We start from the raw sequence: 25,653 nt of genomic DNA, 5'->3' as shown, positions 1-25,653 counted from the left end.
CAGGGCAGGAGAGGCTAGAGAGCCAGAGGCTGCCAGGGAATGTGTCTGCAGGTTCAGCTTAACGTTCCATGGCTCACTTCTCTCAGTTCTGCGAAGACCAAATGTGTGTGCAATGAACATCGGTGCTTGGGATACGTTCTTCTCCCCTGCCACACAGGCCCACAGCCTGGAGCATGGTGGCAGTAGCAGCCAACTCATTTTCTGAAGAAGCCCAGAGGAAACTGAACAAAGTATTGCCCACACCACTTGCCTGACTTAACAACAGTGAGCATCAAGTTCAATAAAAATAGAAAAAAAAAAAAAAAAATAGAGTTGTCATCACAGTCGTCCTAACTCATAGAGTATTTTTCTTAAAAGAAACTTTTGATCTCCAATATTATTTTAAGGTAAAAAGAATAAAAGGATAAAAATCACCAACTTAATGATGTTTCATTTCTTCTTAAACACCTCCTCCTAATGGAATGTGTTGGTTGGGCCAATTATTAAGCATTACTCACTTGTTATTTAATGTTTCCCTGATACCCACAAGTGTATTACACAGTGACTCATTGATTGATAAATCTTGGATTCAAAGCTCAATTTCAGGATTCTGAGAAAGGAGGAGGCTTGGAAAATATCCAATCTTTTCAGCACCCCGTGTCAGTCTATGTCTCATGGGGGACCAGCACCCAACTCAGGTAAACATGTTTTTATTAACTACTCTGTTAGATCAGTTGACTTGAGGATACAATCGCCTGAATTCAGGAACTCAGAGTGGGCACCAAATGGATCAGAAAATGTTTGGAAGGAGGCTGTTAAGGTGTCATCCAGCTAAGGGGACAACTCTGCTCCTCCTTGACTCTGCGTGGCCTCTCCCCAGCAAGCGTGGGGCCAGCCCATGAGAAAGCCCAGCATCTCCTGCCTTGACCAAGCCATGGGCTGTTAGGGTTGCCAGGTCTCAAAGGGATTCCTTCTACAGGGAAGGCACTGGTGTCTAAGCAATGTATACCTGTAACACATGTGTTGTGTCTTCCTCCATGAAGCATATTCCTCACCAGGAGACTTACCAAACAAAAGTGTACCATGTTTTGAGGGGGTAATTATTATAAATATAATTAGACAAATGAAGTTTATAAAATAAAATATCAAGTCACTGTTGGAACACATACAAGGGACGGAGGTAGAAGGTGTTCAGGATGAGGACTTAAAAGTGAGTGTTAGAAGTGTTTAAGACTAGCCCATTTTTAATCTAGACATCATTTGACTTTGGCACTAGCCATATTTCTGTTTGTGATTATCTTTGGTCATCTTGGCAAAATCTCCTTCTGTACTTTATTCCCTACAGATCTTAACTGCAATTTTTTGAGTACATGTAAGTGTGCAAAATCACATTAACTCATTCAGGGTTCTTGTAAATCTGTGGTGTGGTTATCTGTTAAAGGAACTCCAATTCTATTAATATAAATTCATGTAAAATAACAATCTGCAGTCACAATGCATTGATCAAATCTAAAAAACTTCAGGGCAGTTGAGGGTATATGATCAAATTACTCCAGCCTTTTTTGCCAAGAGGGTTGTGTTGATGAATTAGGGACACAAAGAGAGTATATTGTTAAATATATCACTTTCTGTTTTCTAAAGCTTCAGTGGCCGTCTTTGTCTTTAGAGGGAAAACCATCTTGCCATTCCTGATGTTAACTCTTTGTCAAAAGAGCATCTCATGGAAGCAGCTCTGCAACCTGGGGGCTCTTTAAGTCTGTTTTGTTGCACCAATGACAATTCTCTATTCTTATTTCTGAAATTAGGCATTTATTCAGAACCATTCTCTTTTGAATCAGTGGGCAGTGTTTGGGTTGAGGAAAGATGATAAATATATTAAGTAATAATAAAATACACGTACAGTGAAAATAGAGCCCATGGCAAAACTGTAGAGGCACTCAAATTCAGACCCTGCACCCAGGCCGGTTTGCACAAAGAATTATCTGTTAAAAATGAGAGAAAGAACAACAGCATGAGACAACTCATGTAATTAATAAACTTTTTAGTTGCTGTTTCATATGTTTGCTTTTCATTAAATTCAGGAATGGTTGCAACTGTGTTGTTGTGATTCAGTCAACACTGATTCCTATCTGTTTTTCATATACAAAGGCTTCGGGATGCCAGAAAATAAACTGTTAACGGAGAATTAACTTCTTTGGCATGCTTTCATACTTATCTTCCAAATTAAAGAAAATGAAATGGGCAGAAACAGAGTGTAGATTACCTCCTTTTTGTCAAAAATGGTGGGAATTTGAAAATTAATAATAAAAAAGGGAACAGATGCAGTAACATGCCAGAGGGAGATTAATGTGGAGAGTAGAATCTGTGAGCAACAAAACTGAAGCAAACTGAATCAGTGGGAGGTGGTTGTACAATCAAAATCAGGATAAAAGAGAAATTACAAACAACCCTGCACTTGTCAAAGTAGTAGTAATGAAATCCTGACTCTGCCAGCAGTGAGAACCTGTGTTAGCACTTTGGGGTAAGGATGGTAGCCGGGTGCCAGGTAGGAGGGCAGTGTTAGGTTGCTGGGCAGCAGCCATCTTGTGTAGAACAGATGGCACTGAAAGCTGGCAGGGGAGGGGCTCCTTAGCAGAACTAATCAGACAGTAACAGATAGGGCAGCTGGGAAGACTGACCACAGAGAGGGAGTCTGCGGGGTAGCCGAGTGCCATGATGTTTGCAGTGGTGTGCCCATTGGTCTGAGATAAGACCTTGCAATGTCTTTCCCATCTACGGAAGAACTGAAACTTTTGTTCCAAAGGAAAAAATTGAGTAGAACTATCAAAATTGAGGTTGTGTGGGTTTTGGGGTAGAGACTGGGGAGGAAGAATTTGTCCATCTCTGGATTTGTTGTGAGTTTTGAATTCTAGCTTCCATGGCATTTTGATTTTTGCTGTTTGTAAATGGTTCTGCCGTTCTAATGTATACAGCGTGGCACATGGAATGATCACTTTATATATTTTATGCATCAAAGAGTTTGCAGTATCAAAGCCATAGTTAAAATTAGAAAGGACATTGGATATGATTTCTATCACATAATGCCTTTCATAAGTGAAAACTAAAAAACAACCACACAATACATGCATTTATACTTAATAATTTTTTATAACCTAATTCTGTTTGGCTCAGAGGCACTTGCCCTTCTCTTTTTCCCCATGTAACTGTGGGTAGAGTATCAAAATATAAGCATAATTCAGAGTAAAAAAAAAATCTTAAAACAAAAATTAGGTTAAATCATTCTGAAAGAAATGAAAGAGAAAATTGACCTATTAAATGTAATAGCAAATTAAAGAGTCATGTTTTTTAAATATAGAGTTGGGACATTCGTGCTAGAATTATTACTTCAACAAAGAAATCCATATCTCCTACATCTGTTTTTGAACTTGTATATTTCTTTTTTTTTGCAGAAGGTTTATAGTTTGGCTCAATTTATTCATTTTGGAGGGGGAGGGGGAAACATTACCAGGATTTGAAATAGGTGGTATAACATAGCCATATGCTATTTATGCAGCAGTTTCTGCAATAAATCTAATTTGGTGCTGTCAAAAAATTAGACTTATTTGATGTAGCAGCACATTAGTAAATGATTGTGGCAGATTTAAAGTTGTCATTTAGTCTCTTCTTACTCTTAACAGAATCTCGCAAATCCTTTTTTCCCCCTTGATCAACTCAGTGAAAATGTCTCAGTTCTTTGTCCTGCAGTCCTGCAAATATTTCCACATCTGAAAGAAGGTCTTGCCTTAAGGTAATTGAGGAAGGGGGTGGAAGAACAAATATCTTCTGTTGTTGAAAGGCTTCATGAATGCATAGGCAGAAAAACCAATCAACCAGAGGAAAAAATAAGTTTTTATTTCCTTATTTTCAGTTCTTAGAAAAGCAGAAACTGTTGGTCTCATTCAGAATGTAGATAAATTAAAGGCAGTTTTTTAATGTGTGAAGGAGTTTAAATATTTTTACCTCCATCCTTCATCTATATGCCATTTTAGGAAAACTGGTATTAAAGAACATGAGTGACATCAGCTCTTCGTCTTTACCTAGCAGTGCCCTTAGGAACGGCTACCCTCCTGTACTGTAACCTGGCAGCATTGCTTCAGTGCCTCTTCGTTTTCTCCTGTACAATTTGTGTTTCAGGTGTTGGTATCAAACTATCTAAAACTCTTCCTGGTTTTTCTCTTTAAAAGTAAAATAAGCATATTACACCTTAGGCAGATACGCATTAACTGTATTCCTAAATTAGTCCATTTGTAAAACTAATTGTAACATCGTTTCCCTTTTCTTTTTCTTAAATATTTATGGAGTGGAGAGTGTGTGTGTGTGCACACTCAGGCATCTGTGCGTGACTGTAAATGATATTAAACCGGGTGTTTTTTCATTTCTGTTCTTATCAGACAAATCTTCCGAAAGAACGCTACTAGTGTGTTTTTTTGAAATGCAGTTTGCTAAGATTGAAGAGCCTCTTCATGGTGATTTAAGCAGCCTCTATTAAACTAGCGTTTTGCTAATACTTCTTTTTTTTATAAAGCAAATCAGACCACGGAAGTGATCAAATTACCAGTATTCTTTCAGTGCTGTTCAGAAGCAGGTATCCAGGTAACCAGACTACCGTCAAGCACAGATTACGCTAAAGGGAAAAAATATCCAGAAAAGGGTTAACAAACTTCCTGGGTAAATTAGGTAATATTTTCTGAAATATTCTCCACATAAACAGAAATTATTTAGAAATTATATTTTAGGAAGATAACAAAGAAAGCATCTCTTAGAATTCATATTTTGAGTTCAAAATCTATATTTTAAATGATGTTGTATATTACATAAGAATGATTTATAGTAGTACCTAGGATATCTTTGAGGCTAGTAATAAAATGGAAACTACAAGTCAGAAGAATGTTTCTGTGCTTGGATTTCGAACTGTTTCTTTGGGGTTTTTTGCTTTTGTATTTAGCATTACAGTGATTTTCTTTAACACATTAAAAAGTTGAGTTGATAAAGTCTTTTTTTAGAAATTATAAATATTTAGTCAGGAATTTATTTTCAAACTTCAAATTTAAAATTTCATCTTTTCTGGACCACTTTTATTAATAAAATCTGCTTTCAATTTTATATCAAAGAAGTTTTAATTTTTATCTTTAAAAAAATAACAGGAAATTTTACAGATGATCTAGTATAAGCACATACAATAAGATTAAACCTTGTAATCATCCTTCAAAATATAAAAGCAGCATTATGAACGAGGTGCCCTTTAGGTTAATATATCATGTTCACATTTGTAAACAATACTTTGGTTAAGATTTTTGCCACATATTTTCTCCTAAAAAAAAGATTTTCCTTTTTCTTAAAAGAAATTTGAATTAGGTCATTGCTTTGCCTTTTTTTCCAAAAAAAAAGATTATCTAAAATAATGGTAAATAATTGAACATAAGTAATTTCATGTCTGATTTATGAAGGGAGGGTGACCACTCTAATAGCTGTGAATGACAAAATAAGTTTGAGATTATAAATTTCACTTAACTTCTCTGAGTTTTTTTTTTTTTTCCCACAGAGTGGGCCTGTTGATACAATTTATATTTCTTTCAGTAGATTATTCATTTGTTTGGCAGCATACATTTCAGTATTATTGAATCAGGACTGTTTATCTTTAAAATGGTGGAATCTAAAATATACATGAGTTGATTTGTATACTATGGGCTAAATTTTTCTAAGCAGTAATGGAGCTGTATGTTAATGTATGACTTACAATTGAGATGGTACATATTTATACATTTTAAGCATTTCAGTGTATAATTTCTTAATTGGAATACTTTCTCCCTTGGCTAATTCATTAGTGAAAATATTTACTCCTCAAGTTAATGCTATATAGTATGAAGCAATTTTTACATAGTGTAAACTTGTTTACAATATTTTGATTTCACTTTGAAACTTTTATTTTGCTTCCTATCCATATAGTTCATACTCAATATAATAAGAAGGGCAGACACACATGAAGAAAATACTTATCAGCTGTCTGGTTTTACAAATGATCATTAAAACACCACGTCTTCCTACTCTGACTCCAAGTTATTGTCTTCCCAAACCCAAAAAGTAATTTTCACAAGTACATTACACAACAGAACTTCATCTTCTGCTGGTTAGCAGTGGAGGATTTAAATCCGTGCCGACAGTTCATTTGACAATGACCTTGAGGGGCTTTGCTTCTTGAAGAAGAAAGCAGAAGCTTGCGGTAAACAAAGTTCACTTCTGACAGATGGATTGAATGACAGAAAGGTTGCGAGTGCCAGAATAGCCCTGGCAGAGGAGGAAATGTTCAGTGGAATCCAACAGGAGAGGAGGTGTGAACAGGTGCAGGGTTGCTGACGGAAGGGGAACCAGATGGAAGGAGCCAGAGCCAGTTTATTTAAAGGAAAAGGCAGAAAACATTGAAAGGCTGTGCGATCAGTGGCTAAAAGTGTTCATAGAGGAAGGTAAAAATTCACAAAGCAAAACTGCACAGTGGGGTAGCTCGCACTTAGCATAATGGTAGTAATTTGTGAGTTTAGTTTGGAAGTTGCAATTGAAATACATTCATCTTGGCTCTTGACACCATCAAGTATAGATATTTAAAAGTTGTTTATTTTTTTTTTAAGTTTCTAAGCTTTTTTTTAATCCATCCATTAATTTAATTTTTTTTTTTTTTCCAGCCAGAAGCTCAGTTGAGATAATACTAAAATTGTATCATCAGCTAGGAGAAGATGAAAATTTTAAGTGAAGGTTAACATTCCATTCAAATGTCTCTTGCTATGCCTCAGTTTTGTTCACATATGGGAAGCAAATGCACGCACTGTTGGGTGACATCTGTAATATCTAAGAAATTTGCAATGTTAGGATATGATGCCTTTGGCTGCTTTTGTTGTTTTGAGCCCCTGTGTTCATTTCGTGAAGTCCAGTTTGACTGTTCCAGTTGAAATAATACCCTCTAAAATATACCTTTGCCTGCCATGACCCGTAGGTGAATTTCTGCTGCTGAGTTTGCCCTGATTTCCACTGACTTTCAATGACCTGCCTTCGGGCAGACACCTGCAAACTCGAGTACGATTTACAGTGGGAACAGAAGACAGTTAGATGAGGAAGGAGAACTTTCCCAGTTTCTTAGAGCTATTCAAATTGAACTTTCTCTTCTGCAAACCAAAGGCATCCTTGGTAATTCTCTGCGTGGTGAAATCAGACATGCCCTTGATGTGGGCCCAGGCCTAACACAGTTGTCCTTGAAAAGCTCCCCTGCATTACACTACCAATAAAGAGATGCCAATGGAGGAGCAGCCATTACGAAGCAATTGCCAGGAAAAAACATTAAAAATGCACAATTGTTTAGAGATTTTAAAGATCTAGTAATTTCTTCACCAAAGTTTCTGCACACTTTTCACAAAGATTAAATACACAGAGTAAATTAAATGGACCCAGTATTCACATGTCCCATCTCACAGCAGCTTGGATTAAATACAGGGCATTCCATCAGACTTGGGTTTGGGGGACACTGGTTTTAGGGACAATGTCTGTGACCATGGCAGGCTTTTGGTCAACAGTTAAAGAAATGTGATCAGCAGTTACAGAAGTGTTTATTTATCCCTCTGTTGTTTATGGTAATCGATGGCTAACCGAAAGGTTGGCGGTTCAAAACCACCAGCAGCTACGAGGGAGAAAGCCATGGCAAGCTGCTTCCATAGAGATTTACAGCCTTGGAAACCCTATGGGGTTGCTATGAGTTGGAATCAACTCGACGGCAGTGGGTTGGGTGTTGTTTATGGAGATCAGGACTTTTGGTCATTTTTGTTTGTTTTAGTCTGGGTGACTATTTTGAAGAAAAAAGTAGCAGGTGATTTCTTCTAATAAAAGGAAATTGATAACCAGCATTTTAAAATCAGCTCCAAAATGTGCCTCTCTCTCTCCACTTGTTAGAAAATTTTCTTCTAGTAACTGTTCTTATCCACATAAAATTTTACTGAAAATTGATTGATTGGTATATACTTGTTTTCATTGTAACGCACTGATTTTGCCATCCGTTCTGTCATAGCTACTGAATACCTTTGTATAATAATGCTACTAGCATAGTTGTTGTTGTTGGTTGCCATCAAATCGATTCCAACTCATGGCAACCCCATGCATGTCAGAGTAGAACTGTGCTCCATAGGGTTTTCAAGGCTGTGACCTTTCAGAAGTAGATTGCCAGGCCTGTCTTCCAAGGTTCCTCTGGGTGGATTTGAACCACCAGCCTTTTGGTTAGTAGCCAAGTGGCTAACTGTTTGCGCCACCCAGGGATTACTATTAGCATAGTGCTGCTGTAAGAACAGAAAACTTATCTGGATATGGGATTCAAATTGAAAAGCAGAAAAAAGAAACTGTAACAATTGATGTCATCATTTGATATTCACACCACAAATTAAATTGTAAGCTCTTAATAGGTGGAACTAATAGCTTCTTAGTAATATTTAATTTAGTTGTACCCAGCGTAGTATCTTACATCATAGGAATCTTGAATGTTTTTGAATGAAGGAATAACAGGTTTACTGCTGTTAAACAGACATTCACTCACCGTTTATTGAGTACATGTTCTGTTCCAGCTATACTAGGCACCATGTAAATTTTAGAAATGAAGAAGGCATGATCTTTTGTTACAGGTATCCTATAGCCTAGTGGACAAGATTTATATAATTCCATATGTGTGTTTGTGTGTGTCTGTATGTGTGTAAAATCTAGTACCCACTATGTAGATTTACAAATTTTCCGTAATTCAAGGTCATCGTAAATGAATGAAATAATAAAACTATCCATTTTGCCCAACACTCATTATAACATATAAGAACTGAGATGCAGAGAAGCTAAGTGACTCGCTCAAGGTCAGCAGTTACTTAGTGGCAGCTAAAATGAGAATCTCCATCTCCTTGCTCTTAGTCTAGTGCTCTTTCTTGTATTCCACATTATACTCCTTTGTACTTGTTGATAATGACTTGCATGAATAAACCTATTAAGAATCTTTCTGTAGAAGTCTTCTTCAATCTTTTACTGAAAGGAAAAATCATTTTATTTTTGGACTTTGGCATATGGTTAGTAGTTCTGGACACAAAAAAAGCAAAGGAGCTATAGCTTACAAACAGCATTTACCAAATTGTATTCCTTGGAACACTCCTTCTGGGGATGGTAGTAAAGATAGCTCCTCGCATACACTGCTTACTCTGATGGGCTCGCTATACACGTTTACTCCTCTAATCCCCATGCAGCCTAATGTGGTAGACTTTGCCATGATCCCTGTTTTACAAAGAAGGAAACTGAGGTATCCGAAGGTTAATAACTTGACCATGGTCACAGAGCTACTAAATTGTGGACCTGGGATTCAAACCTAGGCAGTCAGGCTCCAGACTACATTGTTTTATCCATTATACTGTCTTGCCTCTGGGTATTGTGAAAAGTGGGTTCTGAGGTCAATACATTTGGTAAAGTTGTATTAAGGCTAAACAGGGTTCTTGACAGTAGCCTTTAATAGGCTAATTCACATTGTGAATTTCTTAGGAAATTACTTTGTAGTATTTCCCAAATATATATGATTATTGAGAATTTTCTATTAAATCTCCATACATCTCCCAGGAGCGTATTCAGGAATACACTTGGAGAAAACTGATCTAAATTAGTTTGTGGTAGGACAACTGAGCATTGAAAAAGGTGGAAATTACTTGTTTTTCTGTCTCCTCTGTCTATGGAACATCACTTACCACCCCCAACCCCTACTTCTCTTCCCATATAATACATGTGGTTAATGAAGAGAACAGGTAGGTAGGTTACTTTCATATTATATTTAGTCTGTCCTCTAAAGTAGGGGTGAAGGGGAGAGTGTTTTTGACCATTACTTGAAGAGTAGCTGTGTTAGAGTTGTATTGCAGTAAATTCTTCCATATCTTACTATCCCAACTTTGCCTTTATGTGTTAATAGTTGTGGAAAATAAATTTGATAAATAACCAGATGCCAATCAGTTAACTGAATTTAGACACCTTTCAAAGCTTGACTCTTGGAATAAAAGTTCATAAAGTGTTTTCATGGATACTTTTCAATATAAATCTTTTTGGACAATCTTCTGCCAGGTATTACTGGCACATATTTAAAGTATGGGCCTCTAAGTCAGATACTGCAATCAATTTTATTCTACTTTAACCCTCAGTGTACCAATATACCCTCCTTTCCGTATGTATCCTCTCCTGTGCTCTGTAGAAATGGAGCAATCATAGGCAGTAGGCGCTAGAAAATGAGTTTAGCACTCGTAGTGTACTAATTCTTCTGTCAGTACAATTGGAGGTGCTTATAATTTATGATTATTTTAAGCAGCTTCTTCAGGTGAGATTTTCTACAATTGATGATCTTGTAATAATAACAATGACTAGTATTGTGATTCTCATGAGGGTTTATTATGTGTGGTCCTGGCTTTCTCACCCACCCCCCTTTCTGGGTTCTTGGATTATACTTCTTTCCAACAAATCAACTCCAGCAATTTTTACAGAAGTTTGAAACCATTCACCAGCCTATTTGCTTTCCACAAAGCACAGATAATGTTTTGCAGTAAGTGAAAACTACAAAGGTAACAGATTAACTCACCAGGCAGTGGGATAGATTGCTAAACTGACAGATTGACTGACTGACTAATTTGACCTTCATAATCCTCTTGATGAACTTTGAAAGTGTTAGATTCTTACTGCATATGAGTAATGATATGAGAATGATTAGTGGAGACTAAGAAAAGAAATCTGTGGAGAAATATCTCTCAGAGAAACTGTTACTTCACATTTAACAATTATAACCAACCCTACTGCCGTCGAGTTGATTCCGACTCATAGCAACCCTATAGGACAGGGTAGAATTGCCCCATAGAGCTTCCAAGGAGAGCCTGGCGGATTCGAACTGCCGAGCTCTTGGTTAGCAGACATAGCACTTAACCACTACGCCACTAGGGTTTCCTTTAACAATTGTAGATTTTGCAAATTGTACATACATTGACTTATTAGAAGCCTGTAATCCATGTAGATAATTGGATGTTTTTATCTAATTTGCCAGCTTAACTGTATAGAATAACTTTTTCATGTGCTTTATAACTTAATTTTAGATATGAATATATATTTTGGGAGTTGCTTCAAACCAGATCTGATTTACAGGAGAAAAAAAAAAAGTTGTATCACTTACATTTGTATAGTATGGTGACTTCTTCAGCTGTTCTCAATTTTTTAATCAGAATTCTTCTCCTTTGCTTCTCCTTTCAAGCAGGGTTGCCAGCCGGTTTATTCCACTTCTTACAGTGGTTCTCAAAATATACATAACAATCACCTGAGTATATTGCTAAACTATAGATTCTGATTCAGTATATCTAGGTGGGAATGCACATTTTCAGCAGATGTTCAAACTGGAACAAACCAGTTCAAAGCCGTCCTTTAAAGTAATAGTGATTGGCTGACTTAAATGAGAAACGTATCAAGGTAAAAAAAACCTCATTTTAATAGTTTTTGCTTTTTATAAAAATTATGAGCTTTGATATCTTTATGAGGCGTTTAAATTTAGTAGTTCTGGCAACATGATTTTTTTTTGACTTATGGAACACCGGAATTAAAAATGATGCTTTGGTATAGGGAGGTAGACAAAGGAGTTACACTTTGTCCAATAGAAACATAATGGGAGCCACAAAATTCAAACCGCACATGTAATTTAAAATTGTCAAATAGTTGGGTTGAAAAAAAGTAAACAACAGATGAAATTAACTTTTGGGTTAGCACCAAGTGCTTTAACCACCGTACCACAAGCGCTCCTCAGTTTTAATAATACAGTTTACTTAACCCAATATATAGAAAATAATATCATTTCAACATATAAGCAATATGTTCAATTAATAAAGACATAATTTTTACACTAAAACTTCAAAATCCGGTGTGTATTTTACACCGACAGCACCTGTCAGTTTAAACGAGCCACATCTGAAGTGCTCAGTAGCTACCTGTGGCCAGTGACTGTCGTACTGGGCAGCACAACTCTGAACCTTTTCAGTTTTCCCAGCTTTCCCACATGTAGGTGCAGAATTGGTTTCTCATGAATATAAACCCTGAATTCTATTACTGCAATAATTGAAATCACTGTACCTATAAACAAGGACCCTGTCAGCTTTTTATTATTATTATTTTGGAGTTAGTAACCGGGACTCACTTTGGTTAATCCTGTTCTGAAGATTTGGCATTTGAGAATAAGGAGGATGAGGGAAGCTGCTACTTTCTGGCTGTTCCTTCAAGAGGAGCTGAACAGTTATCTAGTTACTGATACCAGCATCACATCACAATAAGCTCTTATCTTTGCCTTTACATGTTAATAAAAACCCATTGCAGTCCAGTTAAGTCTGGCTCATAGCCACCCTATGGGACAGAGTAGAACTTCCCCATAGGGTTTCCAAGGAGTGGGCTGGTGGATTCGTACTACCAACCTTTTCGTTAGCAGCCGAGCTCTTAACCACTGTGCCACCAGGGCTCCCTTACATTTAATAGTTGTTGAAAATACATCTGACAGACGATCAATTAGATAACAATTAGAGGCCAGCCAGTTAACTGAGTTTCAAATGGTTATATGGCCTGGACTTTGCTGGTTCCTTTGTGTGGAATACCTCACCTAATCCTGATAATATCATTTTAGAAGTGAGAAAACTGAGGCTGGGACTGAAGTGAAATGCAACTCTATAAAGTCACATTTTGTACATGGTGGAGCCAGCGTTCAAACGTAGGTTTGTGTGTCTCCAAAGCCCAAGCTCACATCCATTTTGCAATGCCATCTTCCCGTATGTAGCATGTAGCAGTAAATTGAGGGAAACTTTTCTTCTTTCCCCGTGGGTGTATGTCTTAGAGATAATTACATTGATTGTTACACTTTGAGTATCTTCTAGGAAACAATGACAATAATAATAGTACTAATTCATATTTTTGAACACTCACTATGTGTTGCCACTGTACTAAATATACTTTACTTAGGATACTCTGGTAGTCCTAGACGGAGAGGTACCATTGTTAACCCCATTGTGCATTTGAGTCCTAGAGAGGGTAAATAACTTGCTTAGACAGCACTGGTGGGTGGAGAGCACACAGCTGGGGCAGCTGGGGCTCCGAGGTCAAGTCTGGCTGACACCAAAAGCTGTGTCTCAACCCCTGCCTCCTCCTGTGCAAATGAATGACCCAGCCCTGCTGGCACTGGAGCCTGTGTGCTACGGGATAAAGGCCGAAAGCATGCTTGTTTTTTTAGAGATATTTTAGGATTTCAGAAAAGGAACCCTGATGGCACAGTGGTTAAGCACATGGCTGCTAACTGAAAGTTTGCCTGTTCAAGTCTACCAGCCCTTCCGTGGGAGAAAGATGTGGCAGTCTGCTTCCATAAAGATTTATAGCCTTGGAAACCCTATGGGGCAGTTCTACTCCATCCCTTAGGGTCACTATGAGTCAGAATCTACTTGACAGCAATCAGTTTGGTTTGAGTTTTTGGTTAGGATTTCAGTTGCTTATATACCTTTCCACAGGGCACCCATTCTCCTGGTTTCAGTAGGCCCAGGGCTGGCTCTTTGTGAAAATGGGTTTGAAGATGGATTTGGAATAAAAGAAGAAGAAGGTCTTCAGGAATGGAAAAGGCAGCTCTGCAGCTGTAGGACTGTTGAGGGAAAAGGCTAAGAAATGGCTATCAACAAACAACCAGTGCCGTCGAAGAGGAAAATCCAGCAAACACATTACGGAAGCAGAGGAAACCATAAGAATGTAGATAACAATAGTTACAAGCAAGTGGTGTGTTTTACAGTCAAATATGAACAATGTTAAATCATAAAGTGACTAAAAGGAAAACTGTTTTGATCAGGAAAACAATCCAGTTAGTGGCAAGAACAATAATTTTACTAATCAAAGAGTGAGACTGGACTTGATCTGTTAGAAAGAACACTGGACTAGGAATCAGACAACACAGGGTCAGGTCAGTTTCCACTTCTGTAAATGTAATACTTTTCAGCTCTAGGACTGCGCGCACGAATGGAGATGTTACAGCTCTATAAACGAATGGTGTTTGTTATTACACCAAGGTTATCAGTCAACAAATCATAATCCTAATTTCAATATACAAACACATTGGGGGTCTGACCAAAGGCACACCATTTCAGCAGTAATGAAAATCCTACAGCAGTCAGTTCTCCACTTACTCAAACTTAAACTTCTGGCAAATTCAGCCATTTGAAACATAGCCATAGTTAAGCTATAAATTTAAAAGTATTCCTAAGAGTCAAATAACTATTATGAAGTCCTTGCACTTTCCTCTGCAGGATCAATGGAACTATCCTAAGGCATTGCTTTTAGGCACTAAACAAACAAAAAATGGCAGCAAATTACAACAAAGACAAAAAATTACAAGCAGCGGATCAGTATGGTTGTGTGTGCTTTTGGTTGTTCAGGAGAGCATCCAGGGCCTTTCATGCAGCAAATGTTATTGAGTGCCCTGTGTGTTTCCAGCAACTGTTGGATGCTCAAAGATACAACAGTGAGCTTCCTAGCAGAGGAAAACTTCATTTTAAGTTAAGAACCATAGTAATCAGGAAGCTTTTGTTAGATTTGGTGTACCTTGTATTAAGAAGGCAGACACATAAGTACTATGTTTCAGACATATTTCAACAGCAAATGTTCAGAACCCTATGGGTATAATGTCTGGAAAAGTTTTTCATGTGGAGCATTTTGTCTCCCAACAATTCCAGGTAAATGAAGCATTGTTCTATCATGCATGAGAAATAAGATGCTATAATGTGTATTTAATAATTGTAATTATTATTATTACAGCATATTGCTGGATAAATGTAATGGCCTCAAGGTAACCAACATATTCCCCCATTTAATAATGGATCCTGGAAACTAATTTCAGAAACATGTTAATAATAGAAGAACTCCCTTCAGTCAACTGCAATACAATTTGACCCCGGTGCGCATCCATTGGCAGGTTACAGAAATGCCATTATAATGCATATTGACCATACTGATGTCTGATTAGAAGTTACTCATCAGAGAAATTAATTACTAGGAATATCTAGATAAAAACTGATAATTTTCAGAGAGGAAAGGCAAGAGTTGACCAAAGTAATCAGTTAACACAGACAAATCAGAGCTGGAAAATACGAATATTTTGGCAGTTTGAAGGCACAAAGGCAAAATAATAGTCTCATTTATTTTATCCAATAGTGTATGTGTCTTTGTTCTTTCACCTGGAGAATTGGGCACATGGTACTTTAAAGTAGCTCACAGGAGCGCCTTACTGTCTCACAAGAAATTTTTTCCATGCAGTCACTGAATGCATTGGAGACTTCCGAGCTACCACAAGAATTTTAAGGGTGAATACTAGTGAAATGCACACTTGATGGCTGTCCAGCCTCCTATCCACCTATAGCATCTACTGTATCTAAAGAAACAATCACAGAAATTGCTCTTCCTGTTGCTGTAGTAATAAGTGCTCTCCCTGCTTCTGACGCTGTCCCTGCCCCATCTGTTCCCCACGCTGCAGCCAGAGTGATCCTTCTAAAGCGTGAGTGTGATCACAACACTCCCCGGCTTAAAACCCTACATTGGCTCCCTAGTCCCCTCAGGATGAAGTCCTTAAAAATAGCTTCATGTTCTGGCTCCCGCCTGCATCTCCAGTCTCATCTCTCTTCAATCTCCCCTACGCCAACTGCTCGCTTCTACCCCACAACATATATACTCCACCCTCCAGTCATGCCAGACTGTCTGCAGTTTTCCAAAGGCACCTGGTCACTTCTCTTTCCTGGGTCTTTGCACATGCTGTCCCCATCACTTGTAACTATATTCTTTAAGCCTCTGATTTTTTAAGCTTCTGGAAATCCTCCCTCACTGTCCCTAGCCACCCCCCCCCAGCTCCTGTCCTATGCATCTGTATAATAGCAGGAACATAGTCCCATTTTAGTGTTTGCCGTACTATTTTAGTTGTTTTTGTTTTTACTTAATATATTTTCTTCACTAGACCACAGACTCTTTGAAGGTAGGGTCTGTGTCTTGTGTACCTTGGTGTTTGTGTTGTTGTGTGCCATCAAGTCGATTCCAACTCATAGCGACCCTATAAGACAGAGTAGAACTGCCCAATAGGGTTTCCAAGGCTGGAATCTTTATGGAAGCAGACTGCCAAATCTTTCTCCTGAGGAGTGGCTGGTGGGTTTGAACCACAGACCTTTTGGTTAGCAGCCAACCACTTAACCACTGCACCACCAGGGCTCCAGTACGGTGGTACCGCCATACTTGGCACAAGTAGGTGCTCAAGTATTTGTTGAATGGATGAGCAATACACTGTTTGATTAAACACACCGCCCCTGTGAGGCAGTGCCGTGGAGTGGAGAGAATACTGAACTTGGAGTGAGAAGACAGGTTCTGCTTCCAGCTCTGCTCAGAGTGGCTTTGAGCAAAAGCTCTTAATTCTCTGATCTTGAGATGCCTCATCGGTCCAACAGGGCTATCAGCTTCGTTTCCCTGCCTCACCAAGTTGTTACGAAGAGGGAGGTCAATGTATTTAAATGTGCTTTGTAAACTAGAAAGCACAGACGAACATGGAGGACGTAATGGTAAGAATCTGTGATTTTGTTCTAAGTCAACCTGAGTTGTACAGAAGGTGTAATAGAAGCAGGCAATATCTAGTCAAGCATACCAACCTTTGCCTGGAAGGTAAGAGTTTTTTGAATTATTTTGCAGGTACTGTCAGAGAACATTTCGGGAGGGAAAAATGTTTTTAGGAATGTTTCTGTTAAATATTTCCTTCCCTTTGTGTCTGTTTCTTGGAAACAAGTTGCCCCCTTTCTCTTCCCTGCTTTCTTTCCTAGAAGTGCTACGTGCTCTGATCCCATCATTCATCTTTCAACATTGCATTTAAAGTTCTGACATACTTTGCAGTGATGAAAATAGAAATAATTTACTCTAGGAAATATATATGATCCCATTAAGTTTTTTGCATCCTTGAGGAAATAGAGGTCACTGAATCCTAGGTCTCTTTTCCTGTTTGTTCCCTCCCATATTTCCATATTTGCTCAAATATACCAGAACTCTATTATCAATAAACAGCCATGGGACTTTGGGTTCCCCTCAAACACAGAAAGCATCATACCATCTACTAATTTTCTATTGTTTTTGTTTTGACTTGATTGTCAATAATAACAAACTAAATGAAATTCTAGGCCAAAGTGCAGATTATTTTATCACATTCCTTCCTGTTGGGAAAATGGGAAAGCAGTCTATCATGCAGTCTTTCCCAGCCCCCACCTTGGTGGTCTAATCAGAAGCTTTGGGGCCTGGTAATGAAAGCTGGGAATGGAGCCTCTCTTTCCCAGTTTCCTCTCCTTCTCTAGGAGCCTCCCTCCCTGTTCTGGGTACACAGTAACTTTCTCTGTTCTGTTCATGTATGGGTGTTATATGGCACCTGGCCAAAGCCACTTCTATCTCTGTTCCTGGTGGGGTGGGAACACGGTCTCTCAACTACAGCACAAGAGGGGTGCACGTGGACCACCAGCCCTGTGACAGCTGTGGGGAGTGATCCACTGGCCACAGGGAGCCAGTGCCCACTCCTGAAGCTGACCTTGCTCTGTCTCTTCTCTATGTCAGTAAAGCGTTTTCTTCTACTGTCTGTGTGTAAGCTATGCTTTCATTTGCAACCCTGAACCCCTGACCTTGGCTCAACAGTTTGGTGCTGTGAGTTGGTGCAGAGAGCAGGATCAACAGTTTGATATTTCCGCTAGTCAGTAGTAAACAGTCCTTTCTGTATCAAAGCAGTTGTTCATTCATTCATTCATCAAATATATTTGTTGACCACACAACTGTGTGCCAGGCATACCACTCCAGGATCTTGGGATAAATTAGCAAGACAGATGAAGGGTGCTAACCTTGAGGTGCTTACATTACAAATAAGAAGCAACTGTCTCATATTCCCTAGGATTCTGTGTCTTGAGAGGCAGGAGATGTGTTTGTTTGCCTTTTGTGGTTTTAGCAAAGGTCAATATATTTATTTGAGCAAGTACAACTAATGGTTGGTACTGCTGTAGGAAGAAGTGATCCAGTAACATATGGGAAAAATGGGAGAGGGAACTAGTTTGGGATTTGACTGTCAAGATAGATAATATAGATATGAAGTGACACACACACATACAGATAATTGAAATAAGACTCTTTTGTTGTCCTTTCAACCTTTTCTAATTTATTTGCATCCTTGGTAAAATACGAAATTGAAGCATAAGTGGTTCACACTGCAGACTTTGGCATCAGGTAGACCTGGATTTTCTGGCTCTGCCCATTAATAACTAGATGACTTTGGACAAATGTTATAACCTCTCTAGGCCTCAGTTTCCTCATTTATAACGTAAGAATAATAAGAGGATCTACCTCAAAGGGTTGTTGTGAGGGTTAAATAAAAGACTACATATAAAGAGTATAGTGTATGGTAAACATTAATAAATACCATATTTTTACACAAATAACATGCACCTTCTACGTTTGTTTGCCAACCACACACTCCCACTGTGAAGTATTTTCACAAGCGCCACTATGCCAGTCTTTTTTATATGTTTCTACAAAAAAATTAGCATAGAGTGCTTACAAAAATACCACATGGGAGGAGGACACAGTTGGCAAACAAACCTAAAAGGTGCACATTATTTGCGTTAAAAATACAGTAGTAGTTTACTAAAATTGTCAATCTTTTAAGGTAGGAGTTTTCTGTTTTGCCGTGTTTGAAGAACCCCAGGATTAAAGGAGTTAAGTCATCTGTCTATGATCACAGTAATAGGAGGGTAGGTGCCATACTTAGACCCTGTAGCTCTGTGAGTTTTCTACTATACTCCACTTCCTCTCGACATGATCTTCCCAGAACACCAAAGAGAGTCAACTGAAAATGGTATATATGAATTTGTAAAAATCAAAGTAAAATAAAAATGTGTAAATCAATATTTAATTCTAGTCACTGGTAGATTTCATTCTTGTTACTAGTAGATTTGCTTTTCATAGTACATTAGCAATCTTGAAACAACTTTCTATATATTTTAAGTTTGAGCAAATGAGTAAATATGTTCAGATAAGGGGAGGCAGGTTTCTTACTGATGAGGAAGAAAGTTACAACTATAAAAACCAGGAGGACTCAGATATACCCTATCCTGGAAATGGGAAATATCAGTATGAACATATATGTATGTATTAATGAGAACACATTTATATTCATATTTATACATTTATATTTATGTTCTTATCCTGGTTCTGCCTACAAAGATGACCTAGAAGCAATGATGTCTCAGCAATGAACACCACTTAGAGCTAGATCTTGGTTTCTAAATACCATTCTCCACTAAAGGGCACAAGAGCTCCTGGGACAATGCTGATTCCGAGACTGGTGCAGGGATAGTACAAGATGAGCCTGGAACATCTTGTGGTGCTAGAATGTCAAGACATGCATAAGAATAATGGAGATGTACCATCTTGAAGGAGTTTCCACTGGCCAAATCCAGGGCAATTTGAACATAGAAATAATGGTTGTAATAGATTATAATTCACTGAATAAAATAAGAATCCATGACTCCATTGTGATAGCAATAAATTAATAGATGGGAGAGCAGGGAAAGCTCTTCCTTACAGCAGAATGTTAACACCATTCAAAGGAATGATGAAGTTAGACAAGTTACCATTGAATGCTAAAACTAGGTGAGAGTTCTAAGACTAATAGGATATTTGCACAGTCTTCATATCTCCAAACTACTTATTAATTATAAAAAGAGGAAACAGTAACTTTACGGTAGAGAAACCTGGCAGATACCACCTAACCGGTGGTGTGCTGGGACCAGTTGGCCCCAGCTCATGACAGCCAGTTGTGGGTATTTCCTCCCAAATTTGTGTTCAGTAATGTCACTTTGGTAGCTTGAAACAGGTCATGGTGGTGGTATTGACAAATCCTACAAATCAGGGATTTTTCCCCCGGAGACTATTTTTAAACATTTTTCCAGCACACCACTGACTTTAACCTATGAACAAAGCTAATGTCATCAACGTTGGAACAAACAGACATTATAGGCCTTACCTCACAACAGGACCCAGTGCCTCCCTGCTACTTCTCTCCATCAAGAATGGCTCTCAGCTGGTGAGCATGTTAAAAAGGGTCTGTCTTAGTTATCTAGTGCTGCTATAACAGAAGTACCACAAATGGGTGGCTTTAACAAACAGAAATTTATTTTCTCACAGTTTAGGAGGCAAGAGGTCTGAATTCAGGGTGCCGTCTCTAGGGGAAGGCTTTCTTTCCCTGTCAGTTCTGGAGGAAAGTCCTTGGCTCTTCTGAGCTTCTGCTCCTGGCCAGTCTTCATGTGGCTTGGCATCTCTCTTCCCTGATCTCTGCTTGCTTGCTTGTCCTAACTTGCTCTTTTTATATTTTGTAAAAGATTGACTCTAAACATACCCTACCCTAATCCTGCCTCATTAACAGAGACAACTCGTCCCCAAATGGGATTATAACCACAGGCATAGAGGTTAAGATTTACAGCACATATTTTGGGGGGCCACAACTCAGCCCATAACAGGGTCTGATAAATTTCATCACACTAATACGCAGCTGCTCCTAGAACTCTCTACGTTTTACTTTAAAAGGGAAACACCTTTCAATCAAAAGCATTGTATGTCTAATATGAGAACTTCAGACATCAGTAAACAGGTGAATAGCAACATGGCAGGCAGCTTTGCTGCCTTAAATCGCCTTCACTACCAGGTCTTTATTCTCAGGAAGGCTTGAGGCATTCATCATTTCTGTCCCAGGTTCATTATGGAATTTTAGAATCACCAGAAACTCTCAGTGCCTCAGTCTAGCTATAAAATTGAAAATGTATTTAAAAAAATCTGTTTAATAATTCATTTTTGTGTTTCGACATGCATATTTTTAAAGTAGCAAGTTTTAAAATAAAAAATGATACGGAAAAGTTGAGAAACAGAAATGTAAAATTAATTCTTCAGTTCCATTTTTTAACAGGATGTTAAATATTGTACCAGCCAGTTTTTGGAAAATACAATTATCCACAAGTATAATTAGAAACAAGGAATGACTAAACCTCTGTGGGCCATGTTTGAGGCCATGTTTGAGGCCTATCCAGTATTCGGTCACTCCTTTTAACTCTTTCTTATAAAGAAAACATTGACATGGTTCACACATGTGTGAATTAAAGGCGATAGGAATAACTCGGGGATCAAGGTGGAAATTCCTATTCTAGTGCACTTGCTTTTTTAAAAATCAGCTTTATTGAAGTAAATTTACATATAATAAAATTAAACAATTTTAAGTGTGCAAATGAGTGTGTTTTGACAAATGTATACATCACAATAATGATATAGAACTTTCCCATCAACCAGAAGTTTCCCTCGTGCCCCTTGGTAGTCAACCCCTTCCTCTCCCTTCTTCTACCTCCAGTTCCTGGCAAAATAATTCCGCTTTCTATCACTCTAGTGTTGGCTTTTCTAAAAGTTCATAGAAGTGTAATCATAAAATATGCAACCTTTTGTTCAGGCCTCTTTAACTTAGCACGCTGCTTTTGAGGTTCACCTGTGTGTTGTGTCAGCAGCTTGTTCTTTTTTACTGATGAGTAGTATTCCATTGTAAGGCCATGCCACAGTTTGTTATCTATTTAGCAGTTGGGCATTTGGGTTTTTTTCCGTTTTTTACTCTTATGAATAGATCCTTCAGCCCCATTTTAGTATTTACAAAGACATTTTTCTTTACCTCTCTTGCTTTTACTCTAATTTGTAAAATAGGGCTAATTACAGGTTTGGGTAAATGAAGTTATTGATGTTTTGGGTGAACTGAAAGAAGTCTCTTTCAGTCATCTTAGCTAGCCTTCATGAGGCTGTCATAACCCAGTCTCATACCCAGCTAAAATTAACCCCCATTTTCTATGCTTGGAGCCCGCAGTGATGTAAACAGTTAATGTGCTGGGCTGCTAACTGAAAAGTTGGAGGTTTGGGTCCACCTAGATTCCCCTCAGAAGAAAGGCCTGGTAATCTACTTCTGAAAAATTAACCAGCGAAAACCCTATAGAGCACAGTCCTACTCTGACACACACGGGGTCACCATGAGTCAGAATCGACTCAATGGCAACTGGTTGGTTTGTTTCTATGCTTGGGTAGGTTTTATTTATTTATTTATTTACCTTTCTTATGGTGCATTTCACCTTTTAAATTCTATTTTTGGCCGTTTTTAATCCCCTGCTAAACGGTAAACCTCTTAAGGGCAAGGACTTTGCCTTAATTTTCTTTATTTAACCCAGTGCATAGCTGAATGTCTTATATATCAGAGTTATTAAATATATTCAATGAACTGATATGAATTTTTCTCTTCCTTGGATACCTAAGTGGTTTTTTATTAATTCTTTCAATCCGTTGTTTCATTACCTCTATGGCATTATAAATTTCCCTAAATCAAGATATTTTGAATCCCACTTCTGCCTTTAAATCACTCACTATGAAACATTTGAGATTTCTAATCCTTTATGGCTCTCAGTTTTTTCAGCTATAAAGTGAAATTAAACAAATGTGAGATTCCCTTTTATTCTAACATTAAGAGGTTTTATAAAAGACTATTAAGTCAGAAAAAAACCTGTAGTAGGAAAAGGCAACATAATAGGAAATGGGCTAAAGAAGAGGTAGGAAAGCAAGAATATGTCACAGTTTTAAGCAATGAAATGTAAAATGTGTTGTTTCTTAAACAGTGAAAATTGAGGAAGGATTCAAGAAACGTCAGTTGATGTATAACTCAGCAGTTATTGATAGAGAGTTCTTTTATGGAGAACTACAATATGCTGGCAGTTCCTTTGCTATAGTAGATTTAGGATGTCAGTAATTAGGCAGCTTCTCATTCCAAAGATTGATAGTGAGATTGACAGCCCCTTTATGCAAAGGAACCAGAAACCCCAGTTTATGACTGTTTTCTCAGTACAATTATTAATAGTATCCCCTTTCACTCTCAAATAGGTGTTCGTTTTGGACAATGCATTAAATGGTCACCTGATTTTTGAGTTCTGGGAGCCCCAGGTCTCCCTACCTATATTCCCTATTCTAGCTAGGGGTTTCGACTTGGAGACGGTTTCTCAGTTAAAGATGGCACAGGCCGCTTCTTTAGGCAGGCCCCTTTGGCTGCCTGGTCTCTGGCTAGCAAACCCATTAGAGCTATTCTCTTCCAAGCACTCTTCTTTGCTAATATGTCTGTAAAAGTTTTTGCCGCCTCATATGAGACTTGAGCTGATTCTCCAGCTTCACTTAAAGACTTCAGCCTTCCTCCCCCCAGCACCCCTCCCATGGCAAGGGTATAAGGCCATATCTTCATTAAACATTCACCATCCACTTCTTACGTGCCAAGTACTGAGCTAGGCTCAGGGTATAGAGAGACAGAGACGACAGAGGAAGACAGACATGTAATCCACTAACTAAAATATGATTAATATTATCTGAGTAGCATGTTCACAGCATGTATTGAGATCACTGAGGAAAGAATAGTTAATTTAGGAGCAAAAGGGATGAGAGAGGATGAATTTTGAGGTAGGTCTTACAAGACAAGTATACGTTGTGCTGAGGGTGGAGGGAAGAAGGAGCAACATGTTCAACAGATCTATGGCCAGAAACTATGTGGTGTGACTGGGGAGGAAAAAAGTGGCCATTTGTTGCAATACATTAGTTTGGAACTGAGTGTGAGGCAACACCTTGGACCACATCCAAGGGGTGTTATTAGAAGTCCTAGAGGGACCTTATTTCACATTTAGCATGGCCCCCTGATGTTTCCATTTGAGCAAGGTGTGGGTGTATTTTCATTTTACACTACAACATTACTACATGCCTTGACCAATTTCAATACTGGCTTTCCTTATGTTGCTTTATAATTAGAAGCAAGTGAATTGAAGTTCCACAGCGGTACGTAGACTAGGAGTGATAGCTTTATGGAATGGTTTATTTTTAGTTTGGCAAAGGCGAGACAGTAAATATCTCAATTAGTAAACTAAAGCAGCATGGATGAGAGATGCCCACAAGGAGATCAGGAGTTAGAAACAACTGAGTCAGTTAATTGAAGGGAACTCTCATATCACTTAACCATATTTAGAGTATAAAGAACCAACATAATGTGTATCTGCACAGTGTCAGTATCTACAGTGCTGCCAGCCATGAGGTCCTTTGAATTCCTCGGGTTCTTATTGTTAGGAAATTTCTCTCTTTAGGAGTCACTGTGATTGGCTATTGACCCAGTGGGATGGGGGTCAATATTATATTACAGTGGGATGGGATGTTGTCCCTGCCTATGGAAGCTTTTTTTAATCCAGCATGTTCTTTCGACTGGACCCAAAAAGGGATTTTATTATCAAGAACCGAGGGGGTTATTAATTTTCATATTCATATTTGTGTTCTTGGTATATGGCCTAATGTCTGAAAATATTTAATGAAAACATGCACTTGGTACCGCAGAATCATTTACTGGCCTCTAAATAGAGTCTCCTATGTTACATTTGACATTTCGTTTTAAGTTGGGGAGGAAAAACGAAGATGGTCTTCAAATCTTAGCTTTGGTGTATTGAGTCATGTTCTTCCTATAACCCCAGAATCTTTGGGAAATATTGACCATTCAGAAGATAAAAGACTGTGTGGCAGTACAAAATAGAGAGTAAGACTGTTACAGAAAAGGGCACTTGTTTTTCAAAGGTATAAAATGCCACGGTTATAAACTAAACCATTATTTAGTTGAAAATTTTTTTTTTTTTTTTTTAATTTTTAAAGCTGTGTACTTTTGTCCATTTGGACTTTCGGCATGTCTTTTACATTGTACGAAAAGGTCCTTTGATTTCCCCTCTAAAACAGGTCTGTAAAAAGATGATTGCCTTCTTATTCTTAACCATTTACTACATCTCAGCTCGCTGTGGCCTGTAGGGGGTACGATGGGGGTTGTGCACCTGCAGATTAAACTTCTGTACGTCTCCTCTGTTTTGTAGGCTGGAAAAAGATAGCATTCAGCAGAGCTTTAGCAACGAAGCAAAGGCCCAAGCCCTTCAGGCCCAGCAAAGAGAGCAGGAGCTGACACAGAAGATACAGCAAATGGAGGCCCAGCATGACAAAACTGGTAGGTGGTAGGGAAAGATTAGAGCCTGGGCACTCGCTCACAAGCCAGGCCCACGCCTTACTGTGAAATGACATCAGGAACACCTGTAACCTTTGGCTGGCCGAAGGGAGCAGATGCTAACTACACCGGAGATTCCGAATTACATATTAGTTAGCGTTTAAAAGAGAAAATGGAAAGTATTGCCCACTGTCTGTTGATTTCAGAGTGCTGCTCTCACATCTGTTGCACCATCTGGATTATGAGTTTATTTACCTGTGTTCAAGAAACGTAAAGCTGAGAGAGACCACAACAAAGTAGAAAAACAAAGGGCTTGTTTTTGGCTGGGTTTTCAGGCACACATGTTATATAAAGAAAATAGCATCAGAAGCTCTGCGGGAAATGCTCTGAGCTTACAGTTAGAGTCTCCAGAATAGCACTGAACAGTTCCCACAGTACACACATTATAGCTACTCTAAAAGCCTAATGAGTTT

At 38.4% G+C, this 25,653-nt stretch overlaps 1 protein-coding gene across 8 annotated transcripts in view; it reads left to right on the top strand.

Moving 5' to 3' along the window:
- Positions 1 to 25,653, top strand: part of SDCCAG8 (SHH signaling and ciliogenesis regulator SDCCAG8) — a 242,418-nt gene that overhangs the window by 128,285 nt on the left and 88,480 nt on the right. For all 8 annotated transcript variants that reach the window (XM_049868130.1, XM_049868124.1, XM_049868131.1 and 5 more), the window contains one exon: positions 25,056 to 25,183. In XM_049868130.1, the coding sequence (XP_049724087.1) occupies positions 25,056 to 25,183 (128 nt within the window). The remainder of the gene's footprint in view (positions 1 to 25,055; positions 25,184 to 25,653) is intronic.

This window comes from Elephas maximus, chromosome 24 (genome assembly GCF_024166365.1).
Source record: "Elephas maximus indicus isolate mEleMax1 chromosome 24, mEleMax1 primary haplotype, whole genome shotgun sequence".
Taxonomy (NCBI): Eukaryota; Metazoa; Chordata; class Mammalia; order Proboscidea; family Elephantidae; genus Elephas; species Elephas maximus.
The sequence above is the reverse complement of the archived record's forward strand: the minus strand, read 5'-3'. Positions and strand labels throughout refer to the sequence as shown.